General features: G+C 50.6%; 1 protein-coding gene across 1 annotated transcript in view; it reads left to right on the forward strand.

The window, feature by feature from the left end:
• Positions 1-915: 915 nt before the first annotated feature.
• dclk3 (doublecortin-like kinase 3) overlaps positions 916-17,534 on the forward strand; it is a gene marked incomplete at its 3' end in the record, with an annotated part of 18,273 nt that continues 1,654 nt past the window's right edge. Inside the window, exons 1-7 of the mRNA XM_080787267.1 lie at positions 916-1,128; positions 6,744-7,027; positions 7,173-7,304; positions 10,576-11,534; positions 12,124-12,292; positions 13,231-13,482; positions 14,246-14,381. Of these exons, the coding sequence (XP_080643393.1) occupies positions 1,059-1,128; positions 6,744-7,027; positions 7,173-7,304; positions 10,576-11,534; positions 12,124-12,292; positions 13,231-13,482; positions 14,246-14,381 (2,002 nt within the window). The 5' untranslated portion in view covers positions 916-1,058. The remainder of the gene's footprint in view (positions 1,129-6,743; positions 7,028-7,172; positions 7,305-10,575; positions 11,535-12,123; positions 12,293-13,230; positions 13,483-14,245; positions 14,382-17,534) is intronic.

The following is a 17,534-nucleotide window of genomic DNA, read 5'->3' on the forward strand; positions in this document are numbered from 1 at the left end:
AATTGAGCTATGAAGGAGTCAGGACCCCAATGGAAACAAGTCAGTCAATCAATAAATCAATCAATCCAGGTAATCTAAGCGGTGGATATTGCTCTTGTCTTCAAGTCTTTATGTATGTCAATTGTCTTGTTCTTTGTGTTATGTCAAATGTGTGTATGTGTGTTCTGCATACTTGTATGGTATGGGTCGCAAGACACATTTCAGTGTGAACTGACAATAAAGTACTATCTATCTCATCTCATATCATATCAATCAATCAATCAATAAAGGTCACAGCCAGGATGTTTTTTACATTGTGCTATCGAAGCCACCACGTTGTTCCAATTAATCAACGCAACCAAATCACTCCTTGAACAACTATAGCCTGTCTTATTGATTGATTGATTGATTGATTGGAATATTTATGAACAGTCTGCAGAATCACAGTATACATTTCAAGCACAAACTCAATACAAAGACTGTTAACTGACTGTGAGTGGACGACCCAAGGATATTTTCAGAGATTCAGAACCTTTATGACACTATTCTGACTCAATCCATACAATAAAGCATTACACTTGTTTACATTGAGGGTACACCTTCCTTGTTCAATTCATCAAAGGAAGGCCCTCCTCATTAAAGCCTGGTGAGGCGAGGTAACGGTTATAGGGCCTAATAGACTAGGCCTACGTAAGGGGAACAGCGACGGGTTCGGTTTTCCATTCGCCTCGAAGTAGTTTCAGTCTCACAATAAACTTTCACAAGCGACTCCGTCTCTCCTTTTCTAAACTAAACGACTCCTCCTCCTTCAACGTAACTATAGCGACCACCCCCGCCGCTCGACTGTGTGTGTGTGTGTGTGTGTGTGTGTGTGTGTGCCCGGGGATCCGGTCATCGGGTCGGTTCAGCGTGTGCTGCCTGCCTGCCATGCCGCTGCGCTTCGCATCCCGGACCGGGGAGAGGAGGTTATGGTAACCGTGACGGACACTAGGCTGCTAGGCTAGCTGCCGGTCGGTCGTTCGGTCGGTCGGTCGGTGAAGAGGAGAATAGCCTATAGTTTTCCACCGGATCTTAAACTCATGACGCCCGCTTGGAGAGCTCGGCACGGCTGCGCCTGCGACGCGCCGGGCGCACGGTGGAAGCCGGCAGGTGAGTCAGTGTGTCGGTGTGTCGGTGTGTCGGTGAGTCAGTGTGTCGGTGAGTCAGTGTGTCGGTGAGTCAGTGTGTCGGTGTAGAAAAATGATGGACAGATGGAGTGAACGGATTTGGACCCAATAATAGGCTGCTACGGTAGCCTAAACTCCGTCCAGGCAGCTTGACAACGATCAACAACCGCTTTTTGATACAGAATTACAGACTACAAAGCTGTCTTTTTGGCCCTAAATAAGTGTTCTTTCAACTTTGTTTGTCTTGTGAATGTGATGCTGCAAATGAAACGTCTCTCTCTCTCTCTCTCTCTCTCTCTCTCTCTCTCTCTCTGCCTGAGTGTCGGTATATCAATCAGGATGCTTATTCCTTGACCTTGACTGGCAACAGCTGTCTCTTTTATGAGGTGTTTATATGGGGTCACGGAGTTGTGTGTGTGTGTGTGTGTGTGTGTGTGTGTGTGTTTCTGTGTGAAAAGACTGTATTGTTGTCAAAGGCTGTGTGTGTGTGTGTGTGTGTGTGTGTGTGTGTGTGTGCGCGTCTGTGTGTGTCTCTGTGTGTGTGTGTGTGTGTGTGTGTGTGTGTGTGTGTGTGTGTGTGTGTGTGTGTGTGTGTGTGTGTGTGTGTGTGTGTGTGTGCGCGTCTGTGTGTGTCTCTGTGTGTGTCTCTGTGTGTGTGTGTGTGTGTATGTGTGTGTGTGTGTGTGTCGGTGTGTGTGTGTGGTCACTCTCCCAGGGTCTGCCCCGTGGTGTCTCGTTATAAAAGGGGGGCCTACCGAGCGGGGAGGGGGGGGGGGGGGGTGGTCAGAGAGCTACAGGGTCTTGTGTTTCTTCTGTCTTCTCTTTTCTATATTGCCTCAAACAAACTAAACTCCTATTGTTCTATGGAGACACCTCACAAGGCCTTAGTCCATCCTCAGAGTCTATGGAGACACCTCACAAGACCTTAGTCCATCCTCAGAGTCTATGGAGACACCTCACAAGACCTTAGTCCATCCTATAGTCTACAGAGACACCTCACAAGGCCTTAGTCCATCCTCAGAGTCTACAGAGACACCTCACAAGGCCTTAGTCCATCCTCATAGTCTACAGAGTCACCTCACAAGACCTTAGTCCATCCTCAGAGTCTATGGAGACACCTCACAAGGCCTTAGTCCATCCTCATAGTCTACAGAGTCACCTCACAAGACCTTAGTCCATCCTCAGAGTCTACAGAGACACCTCACAAGACCTTAGTCCATCCTCAGAGTCTATGGAGACACCTCACAAGACCTTAGTCCATCCTCAGAGTCTATGGAGACACCTCACAAGGCCTTAGTCCATCCTATAGTCTACAGAGACACCTCACAAGACCTTAGTCCATCCTCAGAGTCTACAGAGACACCTCACAAGACCTTAGTCCATCCTCAGAGTCTACAGAGACACCTCACAAGGCCTTAGTCCATCCTCAGAGTCTACAGAGACACCTCACAAGACCTTAGTCCATCCTCAGAGTCTACAGAGACACCTCACAAGGCCTTAGTCCATCCTCAGAGTCTACAGAGACACCTCACAAGGCCTTAGTCCATCCTCAGAGTCTATGGAGACACCTCACAAGGCCTTAGTCCATCCTCAGAGTCTACAGAGACACCTCACAAGGCCTTAGTCCATCCTCAGAGTCTACAGAGACACCTCACAAGACCTTAGTCCATCCTATAGTCTACAGAGACACCTCACAAGACCTTAGTCCATCCTATAGTCTACAGAGACACCTCACAAGACCTTAGCCCATCCTCAGAGTCTATGGAGACACCTCACAAGGCCTTAGTCCATCCTATAGTACTCTACAGAGTCACCTCACAAGGCCTTAGTCCATCCTCAGAGTCTACGGAGACACCCCACAAGACCTTAGTCCATCCTCAGAGTCTATGGAGACACCTCACAAGGCCTTAGTCCATCCTATAGTCTACAGAGACACCTCACAAGACCTTAGTCCATCCTCAGAGTCTACGGAGACACCCCACAAGACCTTAGTCCATCCTCAGAGTCTATGGAGACACCTCACAAGGCCTTAGTCCATCCTATAGTCTACAGAGACACCTCACAAGGCCTTAGTCCATCCTCAGAGTCTACAGAGACACCTCACAAGGCCTTAGTCCATCCTCAGAGTCTACAGAGACACCTCACAAGGCCTTAGTCCATCCTCAGAGTCTATGGAGACACCTCACAAGGCCTTAGTCCATCCTATAGTCTACAGAGACACCTCACAAGGCCTTAGTCCATCCTATAGTCTACAGAGACACCTCACAAGACCTTAGTCCATCCTATAGTCTACAGAGACACCTCACAAGACCTTAGTCCATCCTCAGAGTCTATGGAGACACCTCACAAGGCCTTAGTCCATCCTATAGTACTCTACAGAGACACCTCACAAGACCTTAGTCCATCCTATAGTCTACAGAGACACCTCACAAGACCTTAGTCCATCCTCAGAGTCTACGGAGACACCCCACAAGACCTTAGTCCATCCTATAGTCTACAGAGACACCTCACAAGACCTTAGTCCATCCTCAGAGTCTACGGAGACACCCCACAAGACCTTAGTCCATCCTATAGTCTACAGAGACACCTCACAAGACCTTAGTCCATCCTCAGAGTCTACGGAGACACCCCACAAGACCTTAGTCCATCCTATAGTCTACAGAGACACCTCACAAGACCTTAGTCCATCCTCAGAGTCTACGGAGACACCCCACAAGACCTTAGTCCATCCTCAGAGTCTATGGAGACACCTCACAAGGCCTTAGTCCATCCTATAGTCTACAGAGACACCTCACAAGACCTTAGTCCATCCTCAGAGTCTACGGAGACACCCCACAAGACCTTAGTCCATCCTCAGAGTCTATGGAGACACCTCACAAGGCCTTAGTCCATCCTATAGTCTACAGAGACACCTCACAAGACCTTAGTCCATCCTCAGAGTCTATGGAGACACCTCACAAGGCCTTAGTCCATCCTCAGAGTCTACAGAGACACCTCACAAGGCCTTAGTCCATCCTCAGAGTCTATGGAGACACCTCACAAGGCCTTAGTCCATCCTCAGAGTCTACAGAGACACCTCACAAGGCCTTAGTCCATCCTCAGAGTCTACAGAGTCACCTCACAAGACCTTAGTCCATCCTCAGAGTCTACAGAGACACCTCACAAGGCCTTAGTCCATCCTCAGAGTCTATGGAGACACCTCACAAGGCCTTAGTCCATCCTCAGAGTCTACGGAGACACCCCACAAGACCTTAGTCCATCCTCAGAGTCTACAGAGACACCTCACAAGACCTTAGTCCATCCTCAGAGTCTATGGAGACACCTCACAAGACCTTAGTCCATCCTCAGAGTCTACAGAGACACCTCACAAGGCCTTAGTCCATCCTCAGAGTCTACAGAGACACCTCACAAGACCTTAGTCCATCCTCAGAGTCTATGGAGACACCTCACAAGGCCTTAGTCCATCCTCAGAGTCTACAGAGACACCTCACAAGGCCTTAGTCCATCCTCAGAGTCTACAGAGACACCTCACAAGACCTTAGTCCATCCTCAGAGTCTATGGAGACACCTCACAAGGCCTTAGTCCATCCTCAGAGTCTACAGAGACACCTCACAAGGCCTTAGTCCATCCTATAGTCTACTCTACAGAGACACCTCACAAGACCTTAGTCCATCCTATAGTCTACAGAGACACCTCACAAGGCCTTAGTCCATCCTCAGAGTCTACAGAGACACCTCACAAGGCCTTAGTCCATCCTCAGAGTCTATGGAGACACCTCACAAGGCCTTAGTCCATCCTCAGAGTCTACAGAGACACCTCACAAGGCCTTAGTCCATCCTCAGAGTCTACAGAGACACCTCACAAGACCTTAGTCCATCCTCAGAGTCTATGGAGACACCTCACAAGGCCTTAGTCCATCCTCAGAGTCTACAGAGACACCTCACAAGAGTCACCTCACAAGTCCCCATATACCCTACAGTGTAAACAGAGCTGTGTGTGTACATTGCGACTTAATTTGACCCGAACCGCACCAATGATTTGCCATGATGCAACTCCTTGGTTTGGGCCTTAGAGGGACGTCTCTCTCTCTCCCTCTCTCCCTCTCTCTCTCTGTCTCTCTCTCTCTCTCTCTGTCTCTCTCCCTCTCTCTCTCTGTCTCTCTCTCTCCCTCTCTCTCTCTCTCTCTCTCTCTGTCCTTCTCCATGTCAGAAAGTGAAACGCCAAAGATGCTGTGTTTGTGTCTCCGTTGCTTCATTAGCCATGCGGCCTCGGCAAAGAACTAACAAGGGCAAGCTTTTGTTCAAGTCTCTCTGTGTGTGTGTGTAGTGTGTATGTGTGTGTGTAGTGTGTGCGTATACGTGTGTGTGTGTGTGTGTGTGTGTGTGTGTGTGTGTGTGTGTGTGTGTGTGTGTGTGTGTGATGAAAGAGAGATACGCACAGTACGCGTCTTAAGGAAACGTAAATAATTCAGCCAAGGTGCTCAAAGAATCTCCGATGGCTCAGATCTCGTGCACTCACTCTGCACGGGGATGGAAAACACTCAAATCTGATCAGACGGATTTGTTTTCAATCCTGGTCACTAAACTGCCTCCCCCTGGCCAGCCGGGGCGCCTGATGGAGGGGAAAGGAACTGGTTGGAATAACGTGTTCCTTCCACACGCTACGTCCAACCAGGGAAACTCCCCCCTGTCAGGTGTAAAGGAGAGACTTGGACCCTCAGGCATGAAGGAAGCATGAGTTAAGTCCGTTGCTCTCCCCTTGTCCCCCATATATGGGGACTAGGTTGGTCTCCCCTTGTCCCCCATATATGGGGACTAGGTTGGTCTACCCTTGTCCCCCATATATGGGGACTAGGTTGCTCTCCCCTTGTCCCCCATATATGGGGACTAGGTTGGTCTCCCCTTGTCCCCCATATATGGGGACTAGGTTGGTCTCCCCTTGTCCCCCATATATGGGGACTAGGTTGGTCTCCCCTTGTCCCCCATATATGGGGACTAGGTTGGTCTCCCCTTGTCCCCCATATATGGGGACTAGGTTGGTGGAGGGTGTGTAGAGCCCAGGATCACAGTAGATGATTGACACAGGGGTGGAAAAATGGGTTACAAAATCGTGGGATAAAAAATATATTTTAGAGACGGATTTGTTTTCACGTGCACGCGCCACACGCACGCACAAGCACACACCTGCGCACACACATAATGGAGGAAGGAGGAACCCAGTGTTGCGTTTCTTATGAGTTTTCCTTTGTATGCTTTGAAACGGTCCGCTACACTGACTCTCTCTCTCTCTCTCTCTCTCTCTCTCAATTCAATTCAACAGGCTTTATTGGCATGACTTTTTACAAGTGTTGCCAAAGCACAATCACAGATATTACAAACAACAACATAACATAATATCAATGAGATCTCTCTGTCTCTCTCTCTCTCTCTCTCTCTCTCTCTCTCTCTCTCAAAGTGTAAGGCTTAATTGGGTCGTCCACTCACAGTTAACAGTCTTTGTATTGAGTTTGTGCTTGAAATGTACTGTAATTCTGCAAACTGTTAATAAAGATTTCAATCAATCAATCAAAACTCTCTCTCTCTCTCTCTCTCTCTCAGGGGTCTCGTCGTCATCAAAGGGCGTAGCAGCAGTGATGGGGGGACCGGGTGGTGGTGGTCCCCCCAGAACAACGTGGCCCCCCCCACAGCGCGGCGGCATCGCGGCCCACCCAGCGGCGGCCGCGGCGGCCCCCCACCACCCCAGGACCCAGCCTCCCCCTCTCCCCCCTCCCCTCCTCCCCGCGACACTGCCTCTGTTCCACAGCCGCCACGCGGAGCAGAGCGGCGAGCGGCCGCGCCTGGTGACCGTGGTGCGGCCGTACAGCCAGGGGGCGCTGCGCAAGGTACAGGCTAGCACCCTTCATAACTAAACAAAAACGACAAAACAAACACCAAACAACAATGTGATCCATTCTTCAAAATGTGTGTAGATTTTGATTAGGTGAGTCCATTACTTTAACGTGAACGTCATGTCTCCGTCTGTCCCAGGTGACGGTGCTGTTGAACCGTAGAGGCGTGGTGTCCTTCGAGCAGCTGCTATTGGATGTCTCGGAGGCCCTGGGCTTCCCTCGCTGGCACAGAGCCAGGGTCACTCGCCTCTACACACCCCACGCCCGCGAGGTGAGGATAGGATAAACACACTCTATACACGTGTGTGTACACAGCAAAGTGCAAACACCTCCATCGTCGACAGCAGTGGTTTTCAACCCCTTTCTTTTCCTTTTTTTAAAATAATTTTTATCCCATGATTTTGTAACCCATTTTTCACCCGTGTGTCAATCATCTGATGTGATCCTGGGCTCTATACAACCTCCGCCAACCTAGTCCCCATATATGGGGGACAAGGGGAGAGCAACCTAGTCCCCATATATGGGGGACAAGGGGAGAGCAACGGACATGAACTCATGCTTCCTTCATGCGTGAGTGTCCAAGTTGCTCCTTTACGCCTGACAGGGGGGGAGTTTCCCTGGTTGGACGTCGTAGCGCGTGGAAGGAACACGTTATTCCGACCAGTTCCTTTCCCCTCCATCAGACGCCCCGGCTGGCCAGGGGGAGGCACTTTCTCTAGTTTCGCCTCTCTTTTCCTTTTCTACACAACTTCTCAACAACAATAGTCCAACACTAATTATCCATAATGTAATGTATAAATGATGGATATAAGGGGTCAGTACAGTAGATACTGTACATATGAGACGTGCTGTAGCACATGCACGTCATCGTGGTATTCAGGCGGAGAATCAGCATGACGAAAACAACGGGGTCTTTCCGATGCCAATAATTTCCTCCCACTGGATCTCCGCGGTCATTCATAATGGATTCGCAAATGAACAATAGGCTGCAAATGAGCAGCGTGCAGCCTTCATTAGTGTCTTTATCGTTCATAGAACCACTTCTTATTCTTAACAATACAGTGTTAACAAATAACACCTAGACAGAGGCCCAACGTGGGTCTTTGAAGCTTGATTTATCTGATTTGCACAACAGAGCATACCGTAATTATAATCCACATACATCATTTACTAGATATTTCCAATGGAAAGATAAACCGGTAGTCGTGCTGGTGACGTACAGTAAGAAACCCCCAGAGAACCTCACCGTTTACAGCACATACGCTTGGGATGTATTAAACATTACAATTTACAATTTACAATTTAGGCATTTAGCAGACGCTCTTAATCCAGAGCGACTTACATTAAGCAAGAACAAAAAAAGCATGGGAATACATCACATAAAGACATTTATCATGAAACATGCGTAAGCTAAGAAAGTAACAGTGGAATATCTATAATGAAACTATACATATAAGCTATACATCTATACTACTATGCTACACATATGTACTATGACGTGCTATGACTACATACAATGCACTTATGCTGTCTACATAATATGCTATAAGTCTGTATCAAATGCTATCTAAGTCTACAGAATTGCTATCTAAGGGGGTGGGGTAAGTGCTATGGGCCATGATGGAGTCTGAAAAGGTGGGTTTTCAGACTACGGCGGAAGATTGGGAGTGATGCTGCAGTTCTGACTGCAATGGGAAGTGCATTCCACAGTTTTGGAGCCAGAAGGGTAAACATGGTACCTTTCCTTTCCTTAGTCCAGTTACCCTGCAGGGTAAACATGGTACCTTTCCTTTCCTTAGTCCAGTTACCCTGGGTAAACATGGTACCTTTCCTTTCCTTAGTCCAGTTACCCTGGGTAAACATGGTACCTTTCCTTTCCTTAGTCCAGTTACCCTGGGTAAACATGGTACCTTTCCTTTCCTTAGTCCAGTTACCCTGGGTAAACATAGTACCTTTCCTTTCCTTAGTCCAGTTACCCTGGGTAAACATAGTACCTTTCCTTTCCTTAGTCCAGTTACCCTGGGTAAACATAGTACCTTTCCTTTCCTTAGTCCAGTTACCCTGGGTAAACATAGTACCTTTCCTTTCCTTAGTCCAGTTACCCTGGGTAAACATAGTACCTTTCCTTTCCTTAGTCCAGTTACCCTGGGTAAACATGGTACCTTTCCTTTCCTTAGTCCAGTTACCCTGGGTAAACATAGTACCTTTCCTTTCCTTAGTCCAGTTACCCTGGGTAAACATGGTACCTTTCCTTTCCTTAGTCCAGTTACCCTGGGTAAACATGGTACCTTTCCTTTCCTTAGTCCAGTTACCCTGGGTAAACATAGTACCTTTCCTTTCCTTAGTCCAGTTACCCTGGGTAAACATAGTACCTTTCCTTTCCTTAGTCCAGTTACCCTGGGTAAACATAGTACCTTTCCTTTCCTTAGTCCAGTTACCCTGGGTAAACATGGTACCTTTCCTTCCCTTAGTCCAGTTACCCTGGGTAAACATAGTACCTTTCCTTTCCTTAGTCCAGTTACCCTGGGTAAACATAGTACGTTTCCTTCCCTTAGTCCAGTTACCCTGCAGGGTAAACATGGTACCTTTCCTTTCCTTAGTCCAGTTACCCTGCAGGGTAAACATGGTACCTTTCCTTTCCTTAGTCCAGTTACCCTGCAGGGTAAACATAGTACCTTTCCTTTCCTTTAGTCCAGTTACCCTGCAGGGTAAACATAGTACCTTTCCTTCCCTTAGTCCAGTTACCCTGCAGGGTAAACATGGTACCTTTCCTTTCCTTAGTCCAGTTACCCTGCAGGGTAAACATGGTACCTTTCCTTTCCTTAGTCCAGTTACCCTGCAGGGTAAACATGGTACCTTTCCTTTCCTTAGTCCAGTTACCCTGCAGGGTAAACATAGTACCTTTCCTTTCCTTAGTCCAGTTACCCTGCAGGGTAAACATAGTACCTTTCCTTTCCTTAGTCCAGTTACCCTGCAGGGTAAACATAGTACCTTTCCTTTCCTTAGTCCAGTTACCCTGCAGGGTAAACATGGTACCTTTCCTTTCCTTAGTCCAGTTACCCTGCAGGGTAAACATAGTACCTTTCCTTTCCTTAGTCCAGTTACCCTGGGTAAACATAGTACCTTTCCTTTCCTTAGTCCAGTTACCCTGCAGGGTAAACATAGTACCTTTCCTTCCCTTAGTCCAGTTACCCTGCAGGGTAAACATAGTACCTTTCCTTTCCTTAGTCCAGTTACCCTGCAGGGTAAACATAGTACCTTTCCTTTCCTTAGTCCAGTTACCCTGCAGGGTAAACATAGTACCTTTCCTTTCCTTAGTCCAGTTACCCTGGGTAAACATAGTACCTTTCCTTTCCTTAGTCCAGTTACCCTGCAGGGTAAACATAGTACCTTTCCTTTCCTTAGTCCAGTTACCCTGGGTAAACATAGTACCTTTCCTTTCCTTAGTCCAGTTACCCTGCAGGGTAAACATAGTACCTTTCCTTCCCTTAGTCCAGTTACCCTGCAGGGTAAACATGGTACCTTTCCTTTCCTTTCCCCAGGTGAGGGGCGTGTGTGACTTCTTCCGTGGCGAGGTGGCGTTCCTGGCGTTGGGGCGGGCCCGTCCGGAGCTGCCCAGCGTCCTGGAGGCGCTGGAGGAGCTGTTCCCGGAGGCCTCGCGGTACCGCGCGGACGCGCTCCGGGCCTGGGAGCGCCGGCTGCGCCCCGCCCCCGCCGCGGCCGCGGCGCCCGGCAAGGCCGCCATGAAGACCGACAGCGGGTACAGCGAGGGCACCGAGGACAGCGGCGGCGGGGGCGGGACCACGACGACGCGGACCAACCACGACGCACTAAACAACAACGAGGAGGACGAAGAGGGACACGCCCCGCCCGGCGCCAAGGGTCACCATCATCATCATCATCATCATCATCATCACAGGCTAACGCAGCCGGCTACACGCGCGCCGCCGCACAGGAAGGGAAACCACAACTCGGACCCGTACAATATGGGTAAATATGTCTGCCGACAGCCCACCCACCCGCCCAATCACCTGCAGAGGATCCAGGCCAGGGACGGCGGGGGCGCGGGCGGGGGCGGGGCCAATCCATCCTCCTCCGGCGTGGTCATCGGCCCGTTTAAACCGGACGGGGGCCGCCAACGGCGGCGGGAGGCCGGCGGCGGCGGGAGAGAGATAAGCCCCGCCTCCTCCTCCTCCGGGCTCTGTAGGAACTGCTTATTAGCGGCCGGCGGCGGCGGCGGTGGCGGTAAATATCAGACTGTAGAGAGGCCCAGGCTGATACCGGGCAAGGCCCCGCTTCCCCCGCTGACCCGGAAGCACAAAGACACTCCCCCTCCCAGCCTTCCTCCTCCTCCTCCTCCTCCTCCTCAGCCAATCACCAGAGACGAGGCGAAGTGCCACAAACTACTGTCCAATCCGCTGTTGGCGCCAAACCAGGAAGGGGCGACAACGCAGCAGCAGCAGCAGCAGCAGAGGGTGAACTTTGACCTCCCCACGGACAGGTGAAGTCCCTAGACTCCTTCAAAACCTGCGCTCAAAGAGCAAAGTCAGCCTGTATTCAAACACTGTACACGCGTAATCTTTTGTTTTACCTTCTTCAAATGTATATCTGATGATTCCTTTTGAGTGTATACTTGTTCATTTGCTGCTCTGAGGGCAGCTTAACTGCTATACATACACCATTGTTGTGAACCCATTCTGACCTGAGATCAGATTCTAAAAAAATTCTTCTACATCCTGACAGTTTTCTGAAAAAAGCTATGTTTCTATGTCAGTCGTTCTTCGATTAAAAAAAAAATAGCAGATATACACAAGCTCGTAGCGCACCACTCGGTGGCGCGCTACGAGCTTGTGTAGATCTGCTATTTTTTCAACAGCTTAAAAGCATAACATAACGCTAAGACCAAAATGGGTTAAATGTTCTGATGAATTGAAAATGGATGACGGTCCCTGCATTGTAAACAAGTCTCAAGTTATTTGTCTGGTTTATCCCCGTCGTGTAGCAGAGTTTGTATTGACTTGTGCTTTCGTTTGAAATTCAATCAATCAAATCAATCAATCAAATCAATCAAATCAATCAATCCATCACAGGAGTCAGGTGGCGCTGTCGGACATCGAGCGGCGCTACGAGATGGGCCGCGTGGTCGGCGACGGGAACTTCGCCGTGGTGCGCGAGGTCCGCTGCCGCGCCTCGGGCGTGGCCATGGCCATGAAGGTGGTGGACCGCTCCAAGCTGGTGGGGCGAGAGCACATGATGCAGGTTTGGAGTTTATATACTTTTACTTTTTATTCTTTTAACCCCTTTTGGTGTTTATAGCGTCATGTTATGCTTTATAGCTGTTGAAAAAACAGCAGATCTACAAGCTCGTAGCGCGCCACCGAGTGACAACAAACATTTTGGACCAAACAAATAATTACAAAGAAGAAAAACAAACAAAAAAAGTGTTTCTCTTCTAATTATTTGTTCGGCCAGAAAAGTTGTTGTTTTGTTGTCATGATTTGTCACAACTCCAGTTGGCTTTGTACGAGGCTTCAAAAGGTCTTTAAATAAATACTTTTTTAAATGGAAAATGAACGGGGAATCATTTCCTGGGCCCTGGTAGGGGGGGAATTAAGAAAACTTCAGTGCACTGTGCCTACACATGTTGTACAACATGTGTAGGCACAATGCAAGGAATAAATGCATTCGCCATGTATCCGAAGGAAGTCTGATCCAAAATCACTTTTAGATTTCTCCAGTTTAATCCTGAGTTTAAGTTTTATAGTGTTCAAGATCTGATTTTAGGCATGTTTAATTAAGCCTCCAGGAAAATCCGTGTTGAGGTTCTTAATCCACTGTTTTTCATTAAAACGTCTTTGTCCTAAAACTGTCCAGTTAGGATTGTGTTGAAGTCCAGTGCATTTTAGAGCTTCAATGCCGTGAGCCATGAAATGTTGCACAAATCTTGTGGTTGTCTTTTTGGCATTGTTAATATTGTATCTGTGTCGTCCCAGCCTAGTACCTATTGTTTTACCTGTCTCTCCGACATATTGTAAACCACATTTTTCACATGTGATTAAGTAAATGCAGTTGCTGGTTCTGGCTTTTATTTGTTGTTTAATCTCTAAGACGGTTAGGGGATATTGCACTTGTTTAGAAGTCTAAAGGCTCGCCGTTTTACTCCCCAATGCTTTGGGACCCCGTTGTGCCGCCTGCAGAACGAGCTGAGCCTGCTGGGCAGCCTGGCGCACGCCCGCGTGGTGCGCCTCTTCACCCACTACCACACGCCCACCCACTCCTACCTGCTGATGGAGCTGGTGGCCGGCGGCGACCTGTTCGAGGCCATCGCCGAGCGGGGCACGTTCCCCGAGGAGGAGGCCGGCATGATGGTGGCCGACGTGAGCGAGGCCCTGAGCTACATCCACGGCAAGAGCATCGTCCACAGGGACCTGAAGCCAGAGAACCTACTGGTGAGTAGATGGAAGGGTCAAGAGCATCGTCCACAGGGACCTGAAGCCAGAGAACCTACTGGTGAGTAGATGGAAGGGACCTGAAGCCAGAGAACCTACTGGTGAGTAGACCACAGGGACCTGAAGCCAGAGAACCTACTGGTGAGTAGATCACAGGGACCTGAAGCCAGAGAACCTACTGGTGAGTAGATCACAGGGACCTGAAGCCAGAGAACCTACTGGTGAGTAGACCACAGGGACCTGAAGCCAGAGAACCTGCTGGTGAGTAGATCACAGGGACCTGAAGCCAGAGAACCTGCTGGTGAGTAGACCACAGGGACCTGAAGCCAGAGAACCTACTGGTGAGTAGACCACAGGGACCTGAAGCCAGAGAACCTACTGGTGAGTAGACCACAGGGACCTGAAGCCAGAGAACCTGCTGGTGAGTAGATGGAAGGGTCAAGAGCATCGTCCACAGGGACCTGAAGCCAGAGAACCTACTGGTGAGTAGATCACAGGGACCTGAAGCCAGAGAACCTACTGGTGAGTAGACCACAGGGACCTGAAGCCAGAGAACCTACTGGTGAGTAGACCACAGGGACCTGAAGCCAGAGAACCTACTGGTGAGTAGATGGAAGTGTCCAGGACACCTTTTAACCCATTCTGACCTGAGATCAGATTCTAAAAACGTCTTCTACATCCCGACAGTTTTCAAAGACATGACTCTCTCTGTTTCCTCTTGTTTCAAAGACATGACTCTCTTTCTGTTTCCTCCATTTTGCAGTTGGAACGTCAGGCCGACGGCAGCATGCGCAGGCTGAAGCTGGGGGACTTTGGTCTGGCCATGGTGGTCACGGAGCCCATCTTCACCATCTGTGGAACGCCCACCTACGTGGCACCGGAGATCCTCTCTGAGACAGGTCTGTGTCCCTCTGTGAACACCCACCTACGTGGCACCAGAGATCCTCTCTGAGACAGGTCTGTGAACGCCCACCTACGTGGCACCAGAGATCCTCTCTGAGACAGGTCTGTGAACGCCCACCTACGTGGCACCAGAGATCCTCTCTGAGACAGGTCTGTGGACGCCCACCTACGTGGCACCAGAGATCCTCTCTGAGACAGGTCTGTGGACGCCCACCTACGTGGCCCCAGAGATCCTCTCTGAGACAGGTCTGTGGACGCCCACCTACGTGGCACCGGAGATCCTCTCTGAGACAGGTCTGTGAACGCCCACCTACGTGGCACCGGAGATCCTCTCTGAGACAGGTCTGTGAACGTCCACCTACGTGGCACCGGAGATCCTCTCTGAGACAGGTCTGTGAGCGCCCACCTACGTGGCACCGGAGATCCTCTCTGAGACAGGTCTGTGGACGCCCACCTACGTGGCACCGGAGATCCTCTCTGAGACAGGTCTGTGAACGCCCACCTACGTGGCACCGGAGATCCTCTCTGAGACAGGTCTGTGGACGCCCACCTACGTGGCACCGGAGATCCTCTCTGAGACAGGTCTGTGAACGCCCACCTACGTGGCACCAGAGATCCTCTCTGAGACAGGTCTGTGGACGCCCACCTACGTGGCACCGGAGATCCTCTCTGAGACAGGTCTGTGGACGCCCACCTACGTGGCACCAGAGATCCTCTCTGAGACAGGTCTGTGGAACGCCCACCTACGTGGCACCAGAGATCCTCTCTGAGACAGGTCTGTGAACGCCCACCTACGTGGCACCAGAGATCCTCTCTGAGACAGGTCTGTGGACGCCCACCTACGTGGCACCGGAGATCCTCTCTGAGACAGGTCTGTGAACGCCCACCTACGTGGCACCGGAGATCCTCTCTGAGACAGGTCTGTGAACGCCCACCTACGTGGCACCAGAGATCCTCTCTGAGACAGGTCTGTGAACGCCCACCTACGTGGCACCAGAGATCCTCTCTGAGACAGGTCTGTGAACGCCCACCTACGTGGCACCGGAGATCCTCTCTGAGACAGGTCTGTGGACGCCCACCTACGTGGCACCAGAGATCCTCTCTGAGACAGGTCTGTGAACGCCCACCTACGTGGCACCAGAGATCCTCTCTGAGACAGGTCTGTGAACGCCCACCTACGTGGCACCAGAGATCCTCTCTGAGACAGGTCTGTGAACGCCCACCTACGTGGCACCAGAGATCCTCTCTGAGACAGGTCTGTGAACGCCCACCTACGTGGCACCAGAGATCCTCTCTGAGACAGGTCTGTGAACGCCCACCTACGTGGCACCAGAGATCCTCTCTGAGACAGGTCTGTGAACGCCCACCTACGTGGCACCAGAGATCCTCTCTGAAAAAGGTCTGTGAACGCCCACCTACGTGGCACCAGAGATCCTCTCTGAGACAGGTCTGTGAACGCCCACCTACGTGGCACCAGAGATCCTCTCTGAGACAGGTCTGTGAGCGCCCACCTACGTGGCACCGGAGATCCTCTCTGAGACAGGTCTGTGAACGCCCACCTACGTGGCACCGGAGATCCTCTCTGAGACAGGTCTGTGGACGCCCACCTACGTGGCACCGGAGATCCTCTCTGAGACAGGTCTGTGGACGCCCACCTACGTGGCACCAGAGATCCTCTCTGAGACAGGTCTGTGAACGCCCACCTACGTGGCACCAGAGATCCTCTCTGAGACAGGTCTGTGAACGCCCACCTACGTGGCACCAGAGATCCTCTCTGAGACAGGTCTGTGAACGCCCACCTACGTGGCACCAGAGATCCTCTCTGAGACAGGTCTGTGAGCGCCCACCTACGTGGCACCGGAGATCCTCTCTGAGACAGGTCTGTGAACGCCCACCTACGTGGCACCGGAGATCCTCTCTGAGACAGGTCTGTGGACGCCCACCTACAGTACGTGGCACCGGAGATCCTCTCTGAGACAGGTCTGTGGACGCCCACCTACGTGGCACCAGAGATCCTCTCTGAGACAGGTCTGTGAACGCCCACCTACGTGGCACCAGAGATCCTCTCTGAGACAGGTCTGTGAACGCCCACCTACGTGGCACCAGAGATCCTCTCTGAGACAGGTCTGTGAACGCCCACCTACGTGGCACCAGAGATCCTCTCTGAGACAGGTCTGTGGACGCCCACCTACGTGGCACCAGAGATCCTCTCTGAGACAGGTCTGTGGACGCCCACCTACGTGGCACCAGAGATCCTCTCTGAGACAGGTCTGTGAACGCCCACCTACGTGGCACCGGAGATCCTCTCTGAGACAGGTCTGTGGAACGCCCACCTACGTGGCACCGGAGATCCTCTCTGAGACAGGTCTGTGGAACGCCCACCTACGTGGCACCAGAGATCCTCTCTGAGACAGGTCTGTGGAACGCCCACCTACGTGGCACCAGAGATGACAACGCAGCGAGTGCACTGAATAAACAAATGACAAGAGAGCACACCAGTTCGATCAGGGCTCATTTCCCAGAGCACCCTATATATTTGCTGCTGCATTGTCTGAAGAAAATGTACCTTATTTTTTGATAAGTTTTACCTATAATAATGCAGATGTAAAAAGATGTCTTGAACCTTGACCGTAGCTTTATAGACTGGGGGTGATGAGCTGATGGCAGGCAGGCGAGGGAGATGAGGGGAACTGGTAACCAGGTGTGCCAACTGAGCCACATCCTACGGCCAAAACACACGCCTGCACTCTCACTCAGTCAAGACGCAGACGCAAACACACAAGGACACAGACAGAGACTATAGCTGTGGCGGTCTGAGTCTCGTCATCGAATTATCCCATAATCTAATCCTGCGTACTGCAACGCAACGTGAACCCTATACTGATTTCGCTGACCTCATACGACTTGGCGTTTAGTCTCTATAGCACCGCATGCTTTGGCCAAAACGTCTGCTTGGGTGAAAGGAGATATGGTGTCCTTAGTGTGCTCTTAAGACTCTTACTAGCCTCGGAAACCCAGACGTTTTTATTTCCAGGGAGGGAGAAAAAAAAAGTCTGGGTCCGAGACGAGTCCACTTCAATTCGGCATAGTAGTAGCGCAAACGTCGATCACTCTCTGCTGATTTCTGATCGTCTGCACCTTTGTTAAAT

The sequence above is a fragment of the Protomyctophum bolini genome (genome assembly GCF_963924005.1).
Source record: "Protomyctophum bolini genome assembly, chromosome: 17".
Lineage (NCBI taxonomy): Eukaryota > Metazoa > Chordata > Actinopteri > Myctophiformes > Myctophidae > Protomyctophum > Protomyctophum bolini.